This window comes from Podarcis bocagei (assembly GCF_964188305.1).
Source record: "Podarcis bocagei genome assembly, chromosome: 2".
Classification (NCBI taxonomy): Eukaryota; Metazoa; Chordata; class Lepidosauria; order Squamata; family Lacertidae; genus Podarcis; species Podarcis bocagei.
In genome coordinates this window covers 52,451,945-52,476,982 of record NC_138126.1, presented here as the reverse complement: position 1 = coordinate 52,476,982, position 25,038 = coordinate 52,451,945, and the positions used below count along the sequence as shown (strand labels likewise).

At 41.2% G+C, this 25,038-nt stretch overlaps 1 protein-coding gene across 1 annotated transcript in view; it reads left to right on the top strand.

The window, feature by feature from the left end:
* The window catches only part of FBLN2 (fibulin 2), a 127,290-nt gene that overhangs the window by 94,521 nt on the left and 7,731 nt on the right, over positions 1-25,038 (top strand). Inside the window, 11 exon segments of the mRNA XM_081175932.1 lie at positions 819-1,025; positions 4,307-4,417; positions 4,895-4,996; positions 6,369-6,509; positions 14,311-14,445; positions 16,052-16,189; positions 16,514-16,657; positions 19,919-20,047; positions 21,108-21,233; positions 23,390-23,506; positions 23,605-23,733. Coding sequence (XP_081032058.1) covers positions 819-1,025; positions 4,307-4,417; positions 4,895-4,996; positions 6,369-6,509; positions 14,311-14,445; positions 16,052-16,189; positions 16,514-16,657; positions 19,919-20,047; positions 21,108-21,233; positions 23,390-23,506; positions 23,605-23,733 — 1,479 coding nt within the window.

The following is a 25,038-nucleotide window of genomic DNA, read 5'->3' as shown; positions in this document are numbered from 1 at the left end:
AAGAATTAATGAGTGGTTGGTAGATTTATAGGCTTTTTATCACAGCATCATGTTGCAAGCACAAATACACAGCTCTCCGCAAGGAGGGCAGTTGGCTACTCTAAACCTTCCTTCTGACTTCCGCAGCATATTGGGCACCAGTGGGAAGTTCCTTCCTCCCTCTGACTCCTTTGCTCTCTGGTACATTCGGATCTCTGAGTCTGTGGTGAGGGAGGGTCCCCCACACTCTCAAGCAGCGTCTCAACTAGCTGCCCCATCCCTTCTGGTTCTCTTGTCATTATCTCAAAACTGAGTAACTCCTCCCTAAGCTGTTCAGCTTCTCTCTCTCTCTCTCTGCTTCTGAACATGCTGTGGACAAGGAGGGGGGCGACTCTTCCCCCTTCAGCTCTCCATCGGAAAAAAGGTGTTCTGCCATAGAATGCATTCCCCAGTCCTTGTCTTCAGACCATTCCCTGATATCTGCAGGGCTAACTAGAAGGCTCTGTGTGATCAAAGCGTAGGAAGCCTATTATGATGTGTCTACAGGGCTCTTGTCAGGAGAAATGCTCCCCTTTCTGCCACCATGGCACTTAGTGACAGGAACCCTGGTGAAGAGGTATGCGTCCCCCAAAGTCTACCTGTCAGTTGAATTACTGCTACCACCATCATTCAGAGACAAGTCAAGCTATGGGAGTAAGGCTATTCCTGCTCTCCCAGTCACAGCCTGTCAGACTGATGGGTTTTTCACTAATATATAGCAGTGCTCAAAGTCATGTAATCTGCATATAAAGAACATGCATTTCCCCTTGTCTTTACTAATGGTTTGGGCATGTTGACAGTTTCAGAGTTTGAGGATCACCATGAAGCCTTGTCGATCAGTAATGAAGCTGAATTGTCAAACAGTTTACCTGGAGATGACCTGGACGAGTGTCTTGCCTATCCTGGAGAACTCTGCCAACACCTTTGCATCAACACAGTGGGATCCTACAAGTGCTCATGTTTCCCAAGATTTACTCTGCAGGATGATGGACTCAGCTGCAATCCAGGTGAGAAGAAGAAACACTGGGAAAAGGGGAATTGGGTCCGACTACAATAGGTTTGCTCTCATATTTAGCTCTCATAATTTGCCAGCTGGGATGCGGGTGGTGCTGTGGTCTAAACCACTGAGCCTCTTGGGCTTGCCGGTCAGAAGGTCGGCGGTTTGAATCCCCGCGATGGGGTGATACCCGTTGCTCGGTCCCAGCTCCTGCCAACCTAGCAGTTCGAAAGCATGCCGAAAAAGTGCAAGTAGATAAATAGGTACCACTCCGGCAGGAAGGTAAATGGCATTTCCATGTGCTGCTCTGGTTTCGATATTCCATTGCGCCAGAAGCAGCTTAGTCATGCTGGCCACATGACTTGGAAAATCTGTCTGCGGACAAACACTGGCTCTCTCGGCCTGTAAAGCGAGATGAGTGCCGCAACCCCAGAGTTGTCTGCGACTGGATTTAACTGCCAGGGGTCCTTTACCTTTTAATTTGCCAGCACACATGTACATATGCATCAGCTGTTACTGTAATCATCATCATCAACAACAACATCATCATTTTTAATTTATATACCGTCTTTCTATCTTTCAATACTCAAGGTGGTTTGCAAGCTGAAGAAACAAAAAATGTACATCTTATAACAATCTAATGCAATACAAAAATGTGATAATAAAACATAACTTTAAAATAAGCAATGTATATCAAAAAAGTAACATTCAACAATCATTAGAATAGTATAAAATAATAATATCAGCATATAAAAGTTAAACAGAAATTCAACCTTAACAGTTACGATAAATAATTTCTAAACTATAATCAATAAAACAACGGCTAGCCACAGTACATAAAAGAATACAATAGAAATTGAGAAGCAGAGACTAGAGGTTGGAGCAAGGCAGGTGGAAGAAAGCCTTGCCTGATGAAGCCTCTCCCCTCACAGATCTTCCTCCAGGCACAGCTTCCTTATGAGGAGTCCCAGGGCCAGGGGTGGGGTAAGGCAGGTGGAAGGAGGCCTACTGTAATGATCTTCAACCAAATGTATGAAATGTGCCCATTGAAGAGTCTTGTGTGTGAGGTACTATGAAACCTTTATCTGTGCAGGCTGATATGTGATGGCTCTTTCACATGTGCCGGCCATCACATGAAAGGGATGCCCTGTACACCCAGTGTCTTCCAACCCCAACAGAAAAGGTGCTCATCCAGCACAGCAAACAGCTCTTGGGCTGGCTGAAGAGAGTATGGTTTCCCTGGGTATGGTGGCACATGAGAATCACTTGAGAGGAGGGATCGTTGGCAAATGACTAAGGTCTCATGAGACATCAAATATGCATTGGAGGTATATTTAGCCTTATTGAAGGCTTCTTCATTGGGGGTGTGAATTTGACAATGGCAGTAGCTTGTTTACCTGCAGTAGTATGCATGGGGGTGCTCCAGGCTCCAGAGGATTAAATTCCTCAGCAAGCATAACTCCAGGGGCTTCTGCGGGAATGGGAGGCCAATAAGATTTCCTCATCCAGGGTTCCAAAATACTTGGTGCCACAACAGTCCTTGATTACAACTCAGGTTGATTCAAAAATCTTTTCGCTTGTACTGCTTCCAGTCTTACATTTTCTTTTTCAAAAGTTATTCCAGTCATTTATTTTCTTCTTGCCAAAAAACCCTTATGTTTTCCTCTCCACCCTCCCTTTCTCTTTCTTATTCTCCCTTTGCAAAACTCCAACAGAATCACTACAAAAAAGTCATGATTTTTCTTAGAAAAAAATTGTGTTTCATTAGCTTTTCAGGAGGATAACCAGCAGGATTTAGGTGCAGTCCCTCCAGCAGTGATTCTGCATTCATAAAAAACATGTGTTGCAGCATTGTGGTTCAGATTTTTGTGCTTACTCTGTCCACTGTTGGGAAACAATTTTTTCATTCAAATGTTTGTGGTGTGTAATTTCCTCACCCATCACCAAAAATAAGAATGTGGTTGGAAGGTGGGGGTTGGGCAGAGATGTGGAAAGTACAATTAACTTTCAATTTGTTTAATTTGTATAGACAGTCCTAATTAGGAAACCATGACTATATGAACCTCTCTCCCTCCTTGTGGGATGTGGGCATTCTCTTTGACTAGAACTGCGTCATGTTATCCTGCCTTTTCATTGTGCTTCATCCTCACTAGAGCTTTCAGACTTCTTAAATACTTGGCAAACTTGATTGAAAATCCTCTTATAGTAACAACAGCCCCACATTTTCACAATCAGACATATAGTCATATCCATGGATGGAAGTAAGTCACAGCTTTAAATCTATAGCAGGGAGCAGAGTCGTATTCTGTATGAAGCCAGACACACACTTAATTAAAGTGAAACTGTTCACATTTCTATGACAAATAGAAGTAACTAAATCAAAATATGAAACTCATCCAGCCCCTGCCCCACAACCACCTCTTGTTATCTTTTTAGCAGATGCTGTTCTTACTGTTTTGCAAACAAAACTAAATTGCAGCAAGAGATCCAATGTATCAAATACAGTTTTCATACTTGTAAGCTGCCCTCTAAATGTCAAATAGGACAACTTGATTTATACAAATCATATCAATTATTCTTGTGGACTTACACTGCAATTCCTTCTCTTAGTGATGACTAGCTATTCATAGTCATCTATGTCTAATATATGTGTATGCTTTCAAATAGAAGAAAAATACACTTTTGAGATGCTAAAACATGGGTAGCATCCACCCAAAGTTAAGAACCTTGATTAACAGTTGTAAATGGAAGAGGTTTAATCACTTCCTGGATAACTCCAAATAACTCAATGAGACTTTCCAGTGCTCCCCTTCAAATGGACCGTACCCATCATTTGATCAGAAAACAAATTTGTCAGCATCCATAATGACAAATATCTTCAAAATATCGTTACACATCACAAATGTATCCTTACATTTTATTTTTGTATCTTTACAAAGAATTGTTTATCCCTCCCTTCTCAAATACGACTGTAGTTGTCTTTAGCCAATTTTCAATGAGCAGGCGAGGAACGGCTGAAGCTTCACCCACTGGTGTGGATCGCAAGCAATGGAACAACTGTGAATATGATTACTGAAAAAGCAGGAGTGTGTGGGACCTTACATACCAAACAAAGCGAAATTGGACCTAAACAATCCGTTTATGATATCAGCTCTCTGTCTGGAAGCATTCTGTGTTTTCTTATAAGCCACAAATAATAGTTTAGTTACTGTTCATGTCCCTGTGGCTATTGAGATATATGAAGCAAATTAAAGTTGATTTCCTCCATTTTTATATAATATAAATGTATAGATTTTGAAGAAGATGGACCAAATACTGCCTTACAGGACAAAGCCACTATTGCTCCAGAAGCCTTGAATATCCAGCCCGCAACCATCAACGAAGAGGAAGAGAAGTGTAAAGGTATGTCTAAATAGGCAAGGTGGAGACAGGAGATGGTTTTTACAAGTCTGCAATACATTCAAAAGCATCTTCGGCTGTTTTGATTTCAACACACGTCCACACATTGCTTGCCTCCAGTATTAGCCTGAAGAGAGCGAGAGACGGACAGAATCTCAGAAGGTAACGTGCTGAGGTAATTTGAGGTTAGCTTCTGAATTCAAGGTTATTTCATGCTATCTATTTAGGGCTGTTGAGGCAACACAGCTGTACATGGTAATTTCAAATGCACAGATGAGAATGAATGACACAGGTGTGTTTGCCTATAAAAGAAGGCTTGTACATAGTGATTAAGGTTACGAGAATAGATTGTTTGTTTCCACATTTTACATCCTGGTGCAATGACAGGGGTTATAATTAGAGGAAGAAATTCTTGGGACTTGGAAGGAATTTTGCTTTGCACAGGAGTTTCATGCATTTTTCAAACACTGTGTTTCCTAGATAATGGTCCCTGCAAGCACATATGTAATACTTTGGAAGGGGCCGTTGTGTGCTCTTGCTCACCTGGATATGCTCTGATGTCAGACGGGGTTTCGTGTGAAGGTACGTGAATGCTGAAATTCTATCTACTCTGTTTCATACATGGAAATGTATCAGGGAAGCTTCCTAGCAGCTTGTTTGCAAGAGTGGTTCATGAGAACATTAGCTAACTGGTGCAGGCCATGACACAAGACGTGTTGGGCAGCCCAGTTGCTCAGTTCATTGATGTTGTTGGAGGCAAGTCGCAAACATGGATGGCCTGTTTTATACATCATGCTAAATAGCTGTTGGGTGAAGGGTTGTGGATGATCTCTCTCTCTCTCTCTCTCTCTCTCTCTCTCTCTCTCTCTCTGTGTGTGTGTGTGTATTCCCCCCTCCCCAGTTTTCTCTTTCTGTGGCATCTTTTCCCCACCTTTTCTCCCCTCTATGAAATTAGGGTGAACCCCATATGTGGCTGTGAGGCCACAGGCTTTGCAGCCCTGCTTTAAAATCTGATGTATAAAACTGCCATTCATTATTTTCCGTGCCCTATGAAGCCCGCACTCCCACTGATGTTGTCATGCACCTAAGTTAATTTTCTGTCTTAGAGATACATATCACTGGGTGGAAAATTAATTAATTTAAGTGCCAATTAAGAGTCAAACACCTCCTTCATTGCCTTCCTCATGATCAGACCAAAGCTCTCATTTCTGCCCATGGCCTAAGTGCTGGTGTATGACCCACAGTGTGAAAACTGCATTGAAAGCCTCCTGTGGTTGCTTCTTTTACGCAAGAAGGTCTTGCTTAAGCAAGAGCATACCACAGGAATTGGGGCATTTCCTTCATGCCACCGCAAACTAAAAGAGAGCGAGCGAGCGATTTGATAGTATGGAGAAAACGTTCTGTTTCTCGCAGTAAAATGAATAGGAAACCACTCTGGCTGAGGGCCAATGAAAGTCACTTAAAGACTGTCATATGTGCTACTCTTGGGCAATGACTTTACCATTCAGTTCAATGTGTCAAAGATAGTATTGTGCAAAGCGGCCTCACATGTGTATTGTGTGACTAGTCTGCTAGAACTAATAGCAGAAGCAAATATGTTTCTGTTGGGAAGGACCTTCCTCACCCTCATGACCTCAGTGTTTCACCTTCTGCCTCTTTGGCATGTAAGAAGTAAGAGAAAGCACCACTAAATCCAAGGAAGCTGAAAGAGAAGTTTGCAGAAGCAACCCATAGAGATTGAAGTCAACAGCGCAAAAGGGCCCAGCTGAAGATCCAGAGACCTTCAATTCTTGAACGAGTTCAACAATTTAGCACAAGGAAATTATAGCACCATAACTCAGGCACATTGTTAATTAGATCGTTTCAGTGTGGAACAAATGTTATTTCATCCCCGGAGTAATTCTAATACAATTTTGTTTTTCCCCTCCCTTTTGACTGCAATGTGTTGATAAAGACCTGGATGAGTGCCTTACAGGTATTCACAGTTGCTCCAGAAGACAATTATGTGTGAACACATGGGGATCATTCTACTGTGTCAACCACAGTGTTATCTGTGCAGAGGGCTTTGTACTCAACATGCATAGAAAATGTGTTGGTAAGAGGATATGATAGGTGGCACCATAATTCTTCATGCTACGCAATGTGTTCAGCTTCATATCTTGGGTGCTATAATCCTCCCTTCCCTCTCTGTATTTAAGTCCATGAAAAGGCATGCCCTGTTATCTGGGTTGTGTTTAACATTGTCCATTTTCTGTTGCGTGGCTTTTGCCCAAGCAAAATCTCTATATAGTCCTAAACATCCATAGCTGTGATGGCTCCATTCTGGTAGAGGAGAGGCAACCATTTCAATCACCTACCTTTGTATGAACATGATAACATCTGTGGCTTTTGTCTTGTTATATCAGCTTCATGTATTTGTCTCATGGCCACAGTGAAAGACAGTGCAACCAGGAAGGACTGTGGAGAGAGAAGAAGGAACTGGGAGGAACTGAAATGGTTATATTTTACCCATCCCTAATAGGAAGCCATGGAGCTGCAAAGTCCATGGTGGGCCAGTGAGCCAGTGGAAGGATTTGCCAAACCTGGGCTGCGTTGCTGTCCTTTATGCCACTTTGATAGCATCCTGAAAATTCACGTTACCCTCAGCTGGTTCCACTCCAAGCCTATATTTGAATACAGTTGAAACCAGAGCTTTTTTCCAGCCGGAACTCACCGGAACTCAGTTCCAGCACCTCTAAGGTGGGCGCCATTACCATTATAATAGGCGTTCATGGTGAGTTCTGGCACCTCTTTTTTATATAGAAAAATAGCAGTGGTTGTAACTGATGCCAATATTCCTTATTAGCGTGAGATGTAATGCATACAATTTTAACACATACCAAAAGGTGGCTGTTCTTTCACAACGAGACATGCCCCTCCTAGTTAAGTTTTGTCTGAGCTATACTACAGCACAAATGGTTCTAGATAAATGTTGTTTCTGACACATATTCCATATGCACGTGTTTCCTGTCTTTGCATTTGATTTTGCTGTACGTGTGGTACATGGAGTACTCATTTGCCGTTATTAACATTTTCTTGACTTTTTAAGGAGGCAGGGAAAACCACAGATATATGATGGTTTCTAATTTATTGAGTTGCTGTCCCTTGAAAGAACCATAAAGAATCCTTGGCCAGCTCAACTGCTTTCGTGCTTCGTCTTGAACTATTTTGGAGGAAAATGTAAATGATTTTGAACTTAATGCCTGCAAATTATACATTTCTAATGTCTGAAGTTGTTAATAACATCAGTATGTGTAAACTTACCAGTAAGGGAGCCATCTTCTCTGGTTCCAAAATGGATCACTTAAGAAGAATATTGTCTCTTGAATTTCCTGTAGTTAAATAATGAAAGATTGAAATTCCAGCTGCATTCCTAAGTGGGTTTCCAGAATTCCTGATAGTCAGACATGCTGTAAAAGTCACTGTCTATTAATGCAGCATAGAGACACCTCTTTGGTGTTGTTCCATGAATACGAACTGCATTTTTTCCTCTCCTAAAAGTTTCATGTTTACCACAAAAAAAGGATTCACTGCCCTAGTTCACACAACACAGTAAGCTCCTCTCCAGCATTTTTTATTCCCACTCCTTGGTTGCAACTTGTGGTGAGTAGTGAGCATAAGTTTGGACAACACACTAAGCCAAACTTTGATTTAGTTCGCTGTGCAGTTGGAATATAGAGGATGGGAAGAGCTGTGAGCCTGCCTCTGAGGTCCTGCACAATCCTGGAAAGCCATACATCCCAGCTGCACTATACATATACGATAGTAGAAGACCACTTTAAACAGTCCTGGGCTTTACCCAAAGTATCCTGGAAACTGTAGTTTGTTAAAGGTGCTGAGAGTTGTTAGGAGACCCCTATTTCCCTAACAGAGCTACAATTCTCAGAGTGGTTTAATAGTTCTTCTACAAACATTGGGAACTTTAGCTCTGCATGTTTATCCCAAGGAAAACCTGGTGACCCTGTTTGGATGTCTAGGCAGCAAACTTTAGGTAGCACCCTTCAACCCCCCCCCCCCCCATATATGGCCACAACAGCATCTATTTAAGCTAACGAGCAACAGGAACAAGAGACTGGTAGCAAACAAAACCCAAATTCCTCCCAAGGTCTAGATGTGTTAATGAAAATCATTTGGCTGTACTTATGGTTAATTTGAGGATGCGGCCGGTAAGGTGGTGTTCCTTTTGTGCTACATCAAGATGCAAAAATGTAATAGGTTGCAACAAAAACTGTCCATCGGTTTATGTTCTTATAAATTCTTTCAACCAACAGGTGGCAGCAAAAAGGATGCTGTAGATCCTTTTGGTCTCTGCCACTTTAGCCAAGAGGAAGTGCAAGCAAGATCCCAGCTACAAGTGTGGCTCACAAACCTCTCACCCTAGTAGTGGTTTCAGGCAGGAAGGACTTACAGTACTGGTGACTTCTGCCAAAGGGGATCTCAGGGAGGTTAGCAAACCTCTGTGTTTAGCTCAGCAATGTTTCAGTGTACAGACTTAGTTGTGACTGAGTCTGTTTTTCTATACAGGTCTACACTTCCCTTTTATACTCCTTAACCGTTGATCAGTTTCATTAACCAACCTTGAGTTTTAGCGTCATGGGTGTTTTTGTGTGGGATGGCAGATTCCGTGTGTTCCTGGATGGGAATGCCGAGCTCAGTCATGAACACCTGAGGCCCTCCCCAAACTACCCTTTGTTTACTGGTGGTAGTCAGCTCTGTGCTCTGCAGAGCCTCAAGTGACTGAGAAGCTGGCAGGAACAGCAGAGGCTGATGCATCACATCACAAGTGTGCAGAAGTGACTCATTGGGTGGGGCAGGTGGGTCGCTATTACTTGCTGGGAGGGAGAGAGGCAAGGTGGTGGGGAGGTTGGCATGGTGCTAGTGTTGACATTCCATAGCTTCTGCTTACGAGTTTGCACAGCACTGATCTTCCTGTGGTCTCACCACTTTCCGTTTCTCTCTGGGTAAGCAACAGTGGCCTGCCTGCCAGGAAACTAGCATAGTGGATCCACCTCCATCTGCCAAGCTGCTTCTGCAAGTTTGCGTACATGGATACTTGCCAAGAAATGACTGCAGACAGTCGTTTTGTGATGGATAGACTGGCTAGGAGTCCACCCTTGAAGGATGGCCAATGGAGTAAAATCAAGCAGTTTACAGTGGGAGTCTTGCAAGCTCTCAGAAAATCTTTGACTCATGTCATTGCAACAACTTTTTCTAAAGCTACCCAAATATTCACGGAAGGCAATGATGAAATGTAGCAGATATTAGAAAAGTAATTCATCTAAAAAGCACGAAAGATTCCATTAAAATCCCCACTCAGGTTTCAGTATATTAATGCAACCATATGCTGTACATATTTGGAAAGCTGACTCTGAACTGAACATGAGAGGACTTGTTAACGTTGTTGCTTGTTGTAAAAAAACAAACAAAAGGCAGGATCAGCTGAACATTTCCGTGATAACTGGGAGGATACTTCAAGGAGATTTTTAGGCCACGTATTTTAGGAGTGTTGAAGATATGCTATGCAGAAGATATATTCAGAAGCACCCCCCACTGAGTTTCTTTGGGCTCACTCCCAAGTAAGTATCTTGAGGATTACAGCCTTTGTATTCTGAGATATGCTAACTTGGAAGTAAGTCTCATTGAGTAAACATCAGTAGAATTGGGCCACAAGTAAACTTTTCTGTGAATGTTTCCTTAGACTCAGTGAGTTATTTAATTTTTGTTGGCATTCATCAAATTTCATGATTTCACATTACAAATAAGACAATGTTGAAAATATTTGTTTCGCAGTGTGATTCAGTTTGTTTCCAGATAGGTCAGTATTTCCCAAAGAATATAGATTGCATTTTCTTCTCTCAACTAAGTTTTCACATTCAACTGAAATCAATCAGCATGCAAGTCAAACCTGTGAAATTTATTTCACTGGTATAAATTCCAGGGAGGGAACTATTTATACATCTTGGAGATGGTGAAAATAATTGGAGTCTTCTCTGTTTTCATGTTTCCATATCATTCTAGTTTTAATTAAATGTTCAAGGTCGCTTAGGGATTCCAATTACATTATGTTTCCTTCCATCTTTAATCTCTGACAGCTTTTTGAGAACCATCGAGAGTTGGAAGAGGCCTTGTACACCATCTCTCAGCCCCTTTGCTTGATACAGGAAATGGAGAGAGCAAGAGCATACCCTGCTCCTCTCCCAACAGATGACTTCCCAACCTCAGCTTGGAAACTTTAGTGAGTGTCCAATGAGGACATTGGATTGGAAGTTTAGTTCTTTATAAGCACAGTGCTCTATTACAACAGCTGCTAAGGTGCAAGAATCACATGCACTGTTGTTGTTGTTTAGTCGTTTAGTTGTGTCCGACTCTTCGTGACCCCATGGACCAGAGCACGCCAGGCACTCCTGTCTTCCACTGCCTCCCGCAGTTTGGTCAGAAATCACATGCACAGCTCCTGTTCAATAGCTGGACCTGGAGCAAATGTGCATCATGCCTCCATCAGCACATTTAAACCCCACCTACTGATGTAGTGTGTGCAAGCAACCGGTGGCTTCTCCTGTGCAGCAGCAGAGTAGAGGTCAGAGGAAATTCTAACAGCCCAGTTCTCTTTGAGGCTATGTCTTCCATCTCGATGCATTCCTGCACTTCTTCTCCTGCCTCCTTTTCTCCCATCCCTGACCACCCGAACCCTGCCTCACGGGTGGCGTAGAAACCCAGAAATCACTGGCCCCTTCCCCTGGATCATCCTCCTGTTCCTCTTCGCACCCTTTGGCCCCCTTCCTGTCCCTGACAGTGAGAGAGAGGCAATTTGACAAACAGCTCTCATAATTGAGAAGTTTCTCATAATGTACAGCTGAAATCCACCCTCCTATTCCTTGAGGAGTCATCTGGAGAGTTGGAGTGTGCTGTCACCTCTGTGCAGACGACACTCAGTTCGATCTCTCCTTTCCATCTTCATCAGGAGATGTTGTGAAAGTGCTGGAACAGTGTCTGGAGTCTTTGTCCTCTTCTATATGAAGGCCCTTCAGGTATTCTCCCTCAGCCTTCTCTTCACCAGGCTAAACATACCCAGGATCTTCAGGCTTCTCTCATATGACTTATTTCCCATACCACCAACCAACTTCATTGGACAGGATTAAGCTAACTTAGTCCTGCTATCAGAAGCCCATGCAAGCTCTTCTGTTAGTTCAACAGTACTTTCGCCCCCTCTTCTCCTCCCACACCTTGCCCTTCCCCAAATTGTCTCAGGGAATCTGAGAACCTCTAGATCAGGTCATTATCATCATCACACTGTTGATTCATCCCTCAGCTAGTGATTAACTGCAATCCTCAGATCATTTTCACATGCAGTACTGCCAAGTCAGGTATTCTTCCATTATATTACTTTACTGTAATACAATGTACTGTAGAACATCTGTCTTGTATGCAGAAGGCCCCAGGTTCAGGCCCTGGCATCTCCAGGTACGGCTAGAAGAGACTCCTGACTGATGCCATAGAGAGCCACTGCCAGTCAGTGAAGGCAATTCTAAGCTAGATGGACCATTGGTCTGACTCAGTATGTGACTGCTTTTATAATGGCTGTCAGCCTGGCTTATTCTGTGGCTCCCAGTAGGATTTCTACACCCTTTCTGCCTTTGACATTTTAAAAAAAATCCCCTGATTTATTTTTGAGATGCATCATTCTTGCTTATGAGACGTAAGTGGCTTGTTGGTTGTATTTCTATCACATAAAGCGTGTATATTACGGATGGACGGTCTGGTTGAGGACATTTTTATTTCAGGATTTATTTTATCTGAACACATTGCTAGTGTAGTTGCTCTTTTCCCAAGAGGACTGGATTCTAGTGGGGTGTACCTCAAACAATGAGGCGAATTGGGGTGATTCAGGGAAAGGTCTCACATTTCTGAGTAGGATTGTGCCATTGACGACAACAACAACAACAACAACAACAACAACAACAACAACAATTATATTATTTATACCCCACCCATCTGGCTGGGTTGCCAGACATTTCAAGACATTTCAAGGTAAATCAGGGACTACCTAAGCTTTTGGGTGGGTCTGTGGCTTCAGCTGTCTGAAGAATGCATGGCCATATTGTTTCTAAGAAACAAAACCAAGCTGGGGTAATGGTCCATGCTGCTAGAGTTACATTTCCCCACCCCAGACTTTCAGGGATATTTTTTTTACAACTCACTTCTCCGGTGGAAATAAATATGGAATTATATCTCTTCCAGGGAAAAGATGCTGTATTTCCCAAAATCCATGAGAGGCAGAAGACCACCCACCACCACCAAACCTTGGAGTAACAGGGTCCCAGCTGGGTGGTGACATTTCCCCCATCTCAGTCTTTCCATGTTCTTTCCCCACCACCAATACTACCCCACCTGTCCCAAATTCTGTTGTATCCACACCAAAATGTTCTTTGCTGCCGGGAGAACCACTGCAACTATCATTCTGAATTTGACAGCCTCAGAAGGGATGGCCATGCCTGCAAACTGCACCAATTTGGATAGAAAACAAAAAAGTTACAGATTTTCCTTTGTTTAAAGATTTTTTTTTTAAATGTGTCCTGCCTGAAAATCTCCAGATATACTCAGCCTGCACTGGGCAGGCTTAATTCATTTGTGGAGGAGGGAGGCTCATGTACCTGTAAATTTCATCCACTTTGGCGAAAAAGGGAGAAAGCTATGCATATTTTTAAGATTCTCTATTATAGCAAATGGGGAACACAGAACTTCATTTTAATTCGGCTCAGAAGCTGAATCACAGATCAAAATGGAGACAGCATGGACACCACACCCACACAGGAAATCTTGGGACCTGTGAACACTCCTAGCGAACACTGCCTTCCGTAAGATCTGGTGAATAAGTCGATATACAACTGGTTGAGGATATGGAACTGATTGAGGATATGGCTATATTAGGAATTCCTGGACCTTCTCACAAAACAAGTGAAGGGATTTCACTCTGCTACAGCCTCTTGCTATGTATGTCCCTGTCACCATTACTATACCCAGTAGCATACAGTGCCTTCCCTCTGGCTGAGATGCTGCTGCATACCAAGATGGAGAAAAGAAGAAGTGAACTAGTGGTGTGGTCAGCGTGGTGCAAATGCACCAGTGGAACCAATCTAGTGCTCTTGCCAGAACATCTGCTGTACCCCAGCCTTGCTGCTTCCTCACTCCTCCCCCTCTCTGTCCTAGTTTGCAGCAGTAACTCAGCCAGAGGGAGGTCAGATGAACACAGCTCCACCACAACATCTGTTACGGACTATATCTGTATTACTGTCACAGTCGAATTGGAAATGGCAAGAATCAGCTTCTGGCTTAAATCCTAGGACCTCCACAACTAGTCTTACTTAAGTGCTGGCACAGATACCTGTCCTTCTTTGTGGCTCTTACTCCTCGTTGCTTTGTTGTTCTACTCATGTTTGTCCTTTGTGCCCTGTTTCACCTAAGTGGTTTAATCTCTCTGAAAATGTTTTAATGAACATGAAATCTAAATTATATGTGCTGTCTTAACTGGGGTCATCCTGCGCATGAGATGTAAAGCTTTCCATCAAAGCCTTCCTAACTTCTGTGTCTAATCAATTCTTTCCACTGTGACCTTGATGAATGCATCATTCAGTGCAAAATCAAAAGAAGGAATATGTCTCATAACTCTACCTATAAAATGAAAGTGTTTTAAGCTCCTCTACCTTGGCAGGAAACTCTGGAAATAGCACCATGTAAACCTTTCCTTTTGGACAAAATAACTTCTACTAAATCTTTTAAGATGTTTGGTTTCCTGTAGTGAACTTAAAAGAGGTAAGTTCTTTGGTGTGTGCTATACTGACATCTGTTTCCTCTCATAGATATTAATGAATGTATAACAGACGCTCATACCTGCAAGAGAGGGGAGCACTGTGTTAACACAATTGGATCCTTTACATGTCTTCAGCAACTCAACTGTGAATCAGGTTATGAGCTGAAGGATGGTGAATGTGTTGGTGAGTTTACTTATTTTAGTATGAGTGGTGATTTGTGTGCTGGGGGTAGTATATTTTTAATTTTCAAAATAAATATAAGCACAACACACTATAACAACAACCTAAATGCAATGAGCCCGGGACTGCAGGCAGCTCTGCGCGGCCATCGGGAGCCGGGCGGGACTTCGCGCCCCACTCCCGATGGCCGCGCAGAGCTGCGCTGAGCCCGGGACTGCAGGCAGCTCTGTGCAACCCTCGGAGCCGGTCTCCTGAGGGTTGCACAGAGCTTCCTGAAGCCTGCATTCGCCCCATAGGACGCACACACATTTCCCCTTCATTTTTGGAGGGGAAAAGTGCGTCCTATAGGGTGAAAAATACGGTAATTGTCAAGGAAACTCTCTAACTTTGAATTGCTTACAGACACTCCAGTTTATGTTAGCTGGTTTCAAATATTTGTCATCATTACCATTTACAGATGCTTATGAATTTAACAGTGTTAGGGGTGGGGTGAAGCCCCTGATTTTAGCAAACTGATACATAAAATTGTTTCCATAAAATTGAATGGGAGACAATCTAGGAACACTGAGTTGTATTCAACTAAGCCCTACTCAGAGTAGACCCATGGAAATTAATGAATCTTAAGTTAATCATGTCCATTAACCTCAATGGATCTACTCTGAGTAGGACTAGCATGGAAGACTACCCCCTGTACATGCTACCTTGAGCAGGAAATTGATGTGATGAATAAATTAATTTTCATTACGAACTTGGCTGTGAAATTTTCTTTAATTTGGTAGGCGGCTGGACCTGCTGCATCATGGGAAATGGCTTGCAGTGTGACCTGCTGAGAAACATCTCTCCACACATAGTCTATGTAGCATCTTATGCCAAATTTAATATGCTAGTTCATTTGAAAGCTAATGTATTAAAAATTACAAAGCAGGTGCCTAAGTGGCCCTCAGATGGATGACCGGCCTCTAGGCCTATAATTCAAGTGCCCCTATAATAAGTAATGCCTGATTACTTGCTGTCATTTCCATGCGTTTGCATGTGGTGTAGATGCATCTTTCTTATTTTTAAGATGCTTCATCCTGTTTTCTTGGCAGAATGACTAGGCAATGTGGGCAACATTTGAAAGAGTGTAACATATGAGTCTGATACTTAACAGCAGGAGACATCTGTCTTTGGATTTCTTCATCCATGAATTTTGCTACAGATTGGAATTGTTGGCAGCCCGAGTTGGTTTTCTTTCCGTAAATATTCTTCAGATGGCTTATCTGACATGAAATGAAGATGCATGTTGTGTTTTAGAATATTTAATAAGAAAAGGTTAGCCACCATATAGGCTGTGTGAATTTTGCTCTGCAGTTACACATCCGTAATACACAGAGTAATACATTCTCCGATTAAGTTGGATTAGTTAATAAAGGAATGCCATAAATGATCTTAGATTAAATTGTGATGCTGTACAATATTGCAGCTTCGCATTGTAGAGTCATCCTCTAAAAACTTCTTTTGAGCTAATCTACATTAATGTACAAATGGAAGACATCAGAGAAGCCAAGACAACAAAATTGGGAAAGCTATCACTAGATTAATCCACTTTTACTTTTTAATTTCCCTTAAGACATTGATGAATGTGAACGAGGAACTCACAGCTGCAAGATAAACTTTGTATGTCAAAATACAAAAGGATCATTCTATTGTGAATCAAAGCAGCGGTGCATGGATGGATTTTTACAAGATCCAGAGGGTAACTGTGTTGGTGAGTTCAACTCGAACAATATAGTTGTAGATGAATGAGCTCCCCATACTCTTATATTACCCATAATTGTTCAAGTTTAATGGTCTTTCAAATTTTACTGTTCTCCCCCAAAACCTATCTCACTATTTTAATTTTTTTATTATTAAAAAAGGATTAGATTTACATAGCGTTAAATATAGAAACGTTGGCTTTATAGAATTCCAGCAACCTAGAATTTCTTGAATAATAAATCAAAACCAAATGAATAGGAAAGAAATGACAGCTGGAAGATGGCTCCCTGATTAATTTACTAGCTGAAAGCTTAATGTATATTCTCATCCACAGATATTAATGAATGTACATCACTTACGGAGCCGTGTAAGGCTGGATTCAACTGCATCAATACTGTTGGATCTTATACTTGTCAGAGGAACCTCTTAATATGTAGCAGAGGGTATCATTCGAGTGAAGATGGAGCCAGATGTGTCGGTAAGACAGACTAAGTAACCTGGCTAATTTTGCTGGATATCCCCCATCCTTAAATGCCAATAATTACATTCAAATAGGGGTTTGTTTGTTTTTTGACAGTTTTCTATACATATGCACATCCCAGATTCCCCTAACACATAGAAGTGTTTGTTGCAAACAATGTTTAAAGCTGGTGATGACTTGTTTAAACACTTTTTAAAGCTTAAACCATTCCCCCCCCCCAAACCGCGGAGATGGTGCAGGTCCTTTCCTGGCTACTTTCCCCACAAGGCTCCTTCGCCTTTCCTCAGAACAAGGCAAGTGGAGGTAGCAGTGGAGACTGTAGCCATTCTGGGTGGTGGTTGTTGGTGCAGCAGCAGCAAGAGGTCTGAACAATAATGAAGCAAAGGCCCTTGGGGGCGTGTCAGTTTTGCCGTACTCACTGCCTGCAGTGGTTGTCTCATTCTGCCTCATGTGCAAGCCATCCCTGCACATTGCTCTTGGAGACATTTCCACCTCCACTGCCAAGCACACCACTCAATCCTGTCAATCCAGACCATTGCTCAGAGGTGTCCTCTCTTTCCTGCCTCTGCCCAACTGCAATTCATTTAGAAATTTGGCAAGTACAGAGGTCAGCCTTGTGGCACACTCAATGAAAGCACTGCGCCTCTCTCTAGAGACAGGTAAGTGATGCACCTCTGCTTAGAGTCTAAATGTTCTACTGTGTGTTCTTTTTTTAAAAGGGAGGAGCATAAACAACAGAACCAGGAGATTTTGTGGTTTGACTTTTCTCTCCTTTTTTCGTAAGAGGCATCTTTCTGGATAATTAGCTTTCAGATTGGATTAACATATGGTAATATAAATAGATCATCTGGACAAGCCTCCGCAGCAAAACTGAGTCTGTGTGGTCGCTTTCTTTTGTTTAGAAAATTCATCTTCTCAGTGATGTTCATTCTCTCTAATTCAGTAGATTGGTTAGCAGCACCTTTATCCTATATTTAATTGAAAAATACTGTAGCTATCGTGAAATATGGTGCACTTCTGACTGAATAATGTTCTGGACATAATTAAAGCTGAATGCACTGGAACACACAATTTCACAGAAGCTAATCAAAGGGCTGGACCAATGAATTAATGGCAACTAAAGTTGCTAATTTGCAGATTTAAATCTATATTAAAATTAACTTTTCATGCTTGCCGCGATACAAAGACAGAACCAAAGGGACAGTGCTTTAATGAAAAATATCCATCCTTTCCAATATTGATTCATATATTTATTTAAAACACGACTGATTAGATAATGGATAAAACAGGAAATATTTCTAACTGTACCCAGGTTTCCCTATGGATTTCTACACTAGAGATGTTTTATTTATATCATTCATTATTTGGAACAGTTTCTAGTCATGCTTCCATGCAAAATTAGATGAAGCCTTTTAGTGAACTTTGCACAATAGACATATAAGTATTGTGGCTATTGTGCCTAAAATTTGTCCTGGATTTTTTAAAACCATTCTACATCAGAATTTTTTCGGCTAGCCTGCTGGTTCTTGTTGTACTTGCCTACTTTTGATGTTGCCAAGGGGTGTTTCTGGGCATCCTTTCATTCATTCAAATAATCTCTTCAACGGTCTGTGATGTCAAGCCTTTCTGGATGCAACACCTCCTGAAAACCCCATGACATCTTAGGTAGTTCCTATTGTGTGCCTAACAGCAGAGGCGCCATCTCCCAAAGTACATTGCAGGGCCTGTATTCAGTCTTAACAATGTGGGGCAGCCCTCAAAACCTCCTCTGGTGTCTGCATCTATCTCATGTGTTTTGAACCTGCTACCCTGGCTTTCTGCACTTCAATTTAAACCCAGGGAAGGACATCATGAGGTGGGGCTTTTTCAGATCAGGAAGTTTCATGCAGCCTGGGAGGCTAAGCCTAAACTTATGCCTAGCACAACAGTGATTGGACAAGGAGCTATTTTAGCTGAGGAAAAAGGAAAGGGGAAAGATGGTAAGTTGTCCAGAAGCATGTGATATTAGTTATCACTGTATAAATGGTCCAAAAAGATGTCTGTGCAGCATCCAAGTTAAGGCGTGTGTGGAAACCAGAAAACAATCTTAAAGAAGGAAAGCAGTCTGGCAGACCTCTGGGTACAGAAGGCCTCACAGTGTGAGGCCTTACAGTCAACATTTATATACAAATATCATTCACCAGAGATTCCAACTAAAATGTGATGGTCTTGGTTGCTTCTTAATTCTGAGTGTTAAGTACATGACTGATGTCTGTCACTGAGGGTTGTTATTTGATGCTCTGTATAATTTTCATATACAGTCGTACCTCCTTTTGCATCCGGGGTCCATTCCGGAGCCCCGGACACTCGACGAAAGGGACGCTCGACAAAGCGCTGCTCTGTGCATGCGCGAAGCAACGCTTCTGCCTGTACGTGAGTGGCAAACCCGGAAGTAACCTGTTCTGGTTCTTCCGGGTTTGCTCCGGACGTTGGACGAAATGGACCCTAAACGGGGGCGGACTCAAAACGAGGTACCACTGTACCCAACTATATTTGTTTGCAGGTAAATCCCTTAGTCCATTTTATAGGAAAGCTACGCATGTGTCATTCCGCCATCACTCCCTCATCTTACAGAGTTGGTAGCTGGGTGGGACTCCAGCACTTTGTAGATTCCATACATCATGGGAAATGTGTGAGTATAGGAAATTTACGGTGGATTGTATCAAAAGGCTACAACCCTCTGTGCGATCAAATCCTCAGACTGTGTGTTGTTGTTTTTTAATAGGTGAGAAGGGGAGAAAACAGATATCAATTGTGATTAAGTTAAACTATTATTGTTTGCCTAACTCGTCCATTCTCAGAAAATCCTGTTTTAATGAATCAAAGCATCACAAACCAGACAGGAGAATGTCAGATAAATGTAGATGTTATTACAATGTCAAGGGCACATCTCTTTTTATTTTGATAATCTTTTTGTTTGGAACCAACCACAGAGGGCATTCTAAGACCTTGCCAGCTGCATCTTCATTTTCATTTTGAAACACTGGCCTCTGGAAGCGTAGACCTGCATGAAACCAGCTTTGGGAGACAGGGATTGCTGATTGCTAATCACTTTTCCTGCAGTGTCAGGAAAAAGTTAACCGTGCTTCTGCTCCAGGTTGACTCTCATGATGCAAGCCTCTTCATTCAGTATAGCTGCCTGCAAACTGTGGTATTTGGAGAATGACCATCAGCTTGGCCCTCTGCGGTGAGAGTAATTGCTACCTTTTGCTTCTGTAGATGTTGATGAATGTCAAACCGGCGTACACCGCTGTGGCGAGGGACAGATTTGTCACAATCTACCTGGAGCTTACCGCTGTGATTGCAAGACGGGATATCAGTATGATTCATTCAGCAGGACCTGCAATGGTATGTGTGGCACAGGAGGAGATGATATTGCTGATTGATGAAACATGGACCTCAGGCCAGTGTGCAGTGCTGCCGTTTCCAGCACAATTATTAATTCCATAGCACTAGAACTCAAACAAGATAACAGAATTGCTTCTGAAACCACCTTCACTCGCAGTGAACAGCTTGTCTCTTAATCAGAAGCACTAGTGAGAATATGTTCTAATTTTATTTCAAGTATAATCAATTGATTGGATAAGAACTGAATTAGGAGGATTCCATAGGTGAAAAACCTTTCTGCTGTAAATATATCACAAATTGTGGACCAGAGAGTAGTTCAGTTTCTGACACAAGTATGGTTGGAGGAGAAATTCTATTCAATTCCCATTTAAAGGGAAATCTACTCAAGTCACACTTTCTGAAACAGCATATGAACTGAAATACGGCCATCCTTTGAAACTGGAACTTCTCTGAATTTTGCAATGCAGTTCTCCAGCCAAGTGAGGAGTACAAAAATGAATATACTGGGGTTAAGTGTGCACATAAATAGCATACAAAAATACAATATCTCATGTATGTATTCTGGACCCTCCTCATGTCAAATTCTATCCAATTTAATTTTCATTGGGAGGAAAATGTTTGGCAGCTGGATATGAAAATGTGTGCATGCTAGTTGGGGGACAGATGGACAGTGGATACTCTAAAGCTTGTGCACAGTATTTTGAAAGTGCAAATGTGCAATATCTTCTGATATTGCAAGAGTTCCTAACCATCAATCCCAAGAACTGTAGCTCTGTGGTGCGAATAGGGGAGTCTCTTAATAATTCCCAGCACTCTTAACAAGCTACTGTTATCAGGATTCTCTGAGGGAAGTCATGATTGCTTAAAGTGACATAACACTGCTTTAAATGTATAATGCCGATTGAGCCTCTGTTACATCATATGTTAATACAAAGTAGCATACAAAGTTAGGAAAATAAAAAATGAAATCAAAGCAATTAATCAATGCAGTCCTCAACATTTTTCCTGTTCTCTCTCTCTCTCTCGATTTATATTTTTGTTTACTGTGCATTTGTGGCAGACATAAATGAATGCTGGAATTATCCTGGCCGACTCTGTCAACACTCATGTGAAAATACTCCTGGATCCTATCATTGTTCCTGTTCTACTGGCTTTCGCTTGGCATATGATGGGAAGCATTGTGAAGGTATTGGGCCAAACATCTATTTGTTAAATCTTTATTAATTTGAATTTTAAAATATCAAAACACAAGAACATTTAATACAGACACAAAGTGAGAAAATGAAGAAAGAAAAAAAAGAGAAAAAAAGAGAAGGGGAAAAGTAATACTATAAGTTTCATATATGTAAATGCCATATCATATTTACAAACTCACAAAAAAGAACAAAAACATTACTATGAATTAGCTAAAAAAGGCTTCCAAATATTTTCATTTACTATATCTATTCTTTCCTTTATAATGTACAGTCTCAAATGAACTTAATTATTTTTGTACTTCCAAACATAATATCATTTCCACCTTTTATTTACATGAATCACTCTAGTTCTGCCAGGAGATTCTTATTCTTACAAAAATTTTTTAGATATTCTTTAAATATTCTCTGTTCTTTATATACATTCTGTTTTGATTGATCTCTTACTCTCCCTGTCATCTTTGCTAGCTGTAGATATTCTATCATTAGGGCTTGCCACTCTGCTATTGTAGGTATTGCTTCATTTTTCCAATTTCTTGCCACTAATATTCTGGGTGCTGTCGTTGCATACATGAACAATGTTTTTATATATTTTTTTTCCTATTTCTATTGGCAATATGCCTAGAAGGAGGGTTTCTGGTCTTTTTTAAAAAAATTACATTTAAATATCTTTTTAAGTTCATCATAAATATTGTTCCAGAAGTCTCGGATAACTATGCAGTTCCACCACATATGCAAATAAGACCCTATCTCTTTTTTACATCTCCAGCAGATAGGTGATCTATTTTTGTACATTTTTGCCAATCTTGCTGGAGTAAGGTGCCATCCCTCCATAGTCTCTCCCATTGTTCCATTTAAATATTATACCCAAGGTCTTGCACCCATCTCACCATTACTGACTTAACTTCCTTTTCTTTCACTTCCCATTCTAATAGGAGATCGTACATTCGTGAGATATATTTTCATTTTTTTAATTAGATCTCTTTCAAATATAGATGTTTCTTTTGCAATACCTTCTTTCCTATCCAAATTTAGTCTTTGATTTATCTGAAAATATAGGAGCCAGCTTGTCATATACTTTTTAATTTCCTCATATTTTTTCAGTTGTCTTGTCTTGGTTTCCCTCTAGTAATATTCTATATGTGGCCCATTCACCTTCCATTTTCTCTTTTTTTTTTAACAGCCAAGGCTTCTGTGGGTGAGGTCCACAGGGCTATTTTTTGCTCTAAAATTCCCTTAAAATTATCCCAGATCTTATATAATGACTTTCTAATTATATGATTTAGAGAACCCCTAACACTAACCAACACAGATGTGTTAGATCTAGAGGGCCACGATAACCGATATGGGTGGCACGGATACCTGACATATGATAAGGTGAGGATTCACAGGGGTATTTGGCTAAACATCTAAATCTAAACATGTCTAGGTTTTGTATGTCCTGATGCCACAAAAAATCCACAGATTCACATGTGCTTGACTGAGATTAATAAATTATTTTTATCTGTGTTGGTGAGCAGATGGTTGCATGAACAAATACTGATGACACCAAACTTGATATTGAATGGGGAGGTTAGGCAGTTGGTTGTGTGCCTATGAAGGCAATGCAAATGTATATCTGAAAGTGCATCCCATTCAAAGCAATACTCTGTATCCTCCCTTGTATATACAATTAGATGTGCCACCAAATCTAGGTTTTATTTGTGCCGCTGATCAAGCAAGTGATTTTGTTGCATTATGTATGTTTTGATCTTCTTAGCTAGATACATAATGAAACGACTGTTATAAGAATTACTTCTACTGTTTTAGACACAGTCAGCTCAATATGACTTTACTTTCCCTTGTTTTGTTAATTATTAAACTTTTCTTCATCAAGCATTTCCATGTGCTCATTGTTATGTGTCATTGTGAATGAAATATGTAAAAAAAGAGAATCCAACCAGCTCAATCAACAAAAATTTTAGCTGATGAATCAAATATATCATCATGCTTCAAGACACAAGATATTTCTGCAACAGTCAATACAAATTCACTGACTGTCAAAAATGGGCCTTTTCTTTAACCTTTCTGCTCTTTGTTTGATAACAGACAATGACTGACATGGCAGTGGCTGGACTGATTAAATGTTATTTCTATACTTCTTATACAGATATCAATGAATGTGACAACAATCCATGCAGTCAAGAATGTGCTAATATATATGGTTCCTATCAGTGTTACTGCAGGCAAGGCTATCAATTAGCAGAAGACGGCCATTCTTGCAAAGGTATGTTTTGAACTTTCCATTGGGATTACTATTGCACGTTCCTACTGGACAGCAACTTTATTGTCCTCACATGTCTATACATTCTTCTTTTTCCTCAGATATTGATGAATGTGCACAAAGTGCAGGTATTCTGTGCACTTTCCGCTGCATGAATGTGCCTGGAAGCTATCAGTGTGCTTGTCCTGATCAAGGATATACCATGGCAACAAATGGAAGGACTTGTCGAGGTAAGAAGGAGATGGAAGTGCTTCAGATTCTACCTGCTCAGCCATCAGGTCAAACATTCTTATCGCACTGTTTGCTGTTATTACAATTGCAATAAAAATCACAGTTAGTCCAGATATTATTGAGGTTGCACAAGGGGAAAAAAAACTTGGAAGGAAAGATAGCATTTGAAGGGCAGGCTCTATTTCTCTTATGTGGTTTGTTTGGGGCAAAAATACAGAAGGCTCTTTTGCTTGTTTTTCAAGTGCAAGCAGGGCTCTCATCACAATACTCGACCAGGTGGAGAGAGTTTGGCAGAGGGGAGAGATCATTTTGGACACCTTCATAGTAGGATAGGATAGCTGCCCTGATCGCTGCCATGCCCAGCACCACTCTCACTCCTGGGACACCACGCCACCCTCCTCACCAAGCTCCCAGAGCCATTTCAGAGTTGGTGTCCCTTTCGAATATGAGCCAAGCTTGGCTTCCACCCATGATGACTGCTGACTATGTTTAATTATCCAAACTGCAGTGCCCCAGCCTATAGAACTATGAAATCTATAGACTTAGTAGATCTACAGTGCTGGTATTTATAAATGAATAGAATGAGCAGCTAGTTTATTTTTTGTTTCACAGTCATCTTGAATTACAGCAATGTATACAGGTGATAAGAAAATAGCAGTGGTAACCAAGTCCTAATGGTTGCATAGACACACACCACTAGCATTATTCTCATATCCCAGGAGTGATATCATAAGCCATGTAAATAATACTCTGCTGTCTCTGAAACTAAACACCAGCATTTTTGTTTAATTTTCCTAATACAATTTGATAACAGTGGTAGCATATCAGTGCTTCTGAGATTACAGCATCAAAACTGGTACAAGTCGAAAGCAGCCTAGCTGAGGATCCTTGGATGGATTACTGGCCCAGTCACCTGGATGATATCTTAACCCCAAATTATCCTACTTTTGAAGGCAGAGTAAGATCATCATCATTCTGCCTTTTGAAGGCCATGCATGGGCATAAAAACCAAGCAGGACGCCCGATGGTCATGAACCTGAGTCACGTAGCTGCTTCCCAGATTTTGGGGAGATACTGGCTACATGATTTATCAACGTTGGATTTTCAGCACAGGAAGCCTATTTAAACAATAAGCTCCAAAGATCTTAGACATGAGATGGGTGAGCTCACTTCCACACCATGGGGAGAATGTAGGAAAAAAATATTTTTGTATCGGGGACATATTCGCCTATGAGTCATTCCACCCCCTTCCTTCCATTTCATTCATGGCCTTTTTATAGTTGAGTGAATTCAAGCTGATCTGT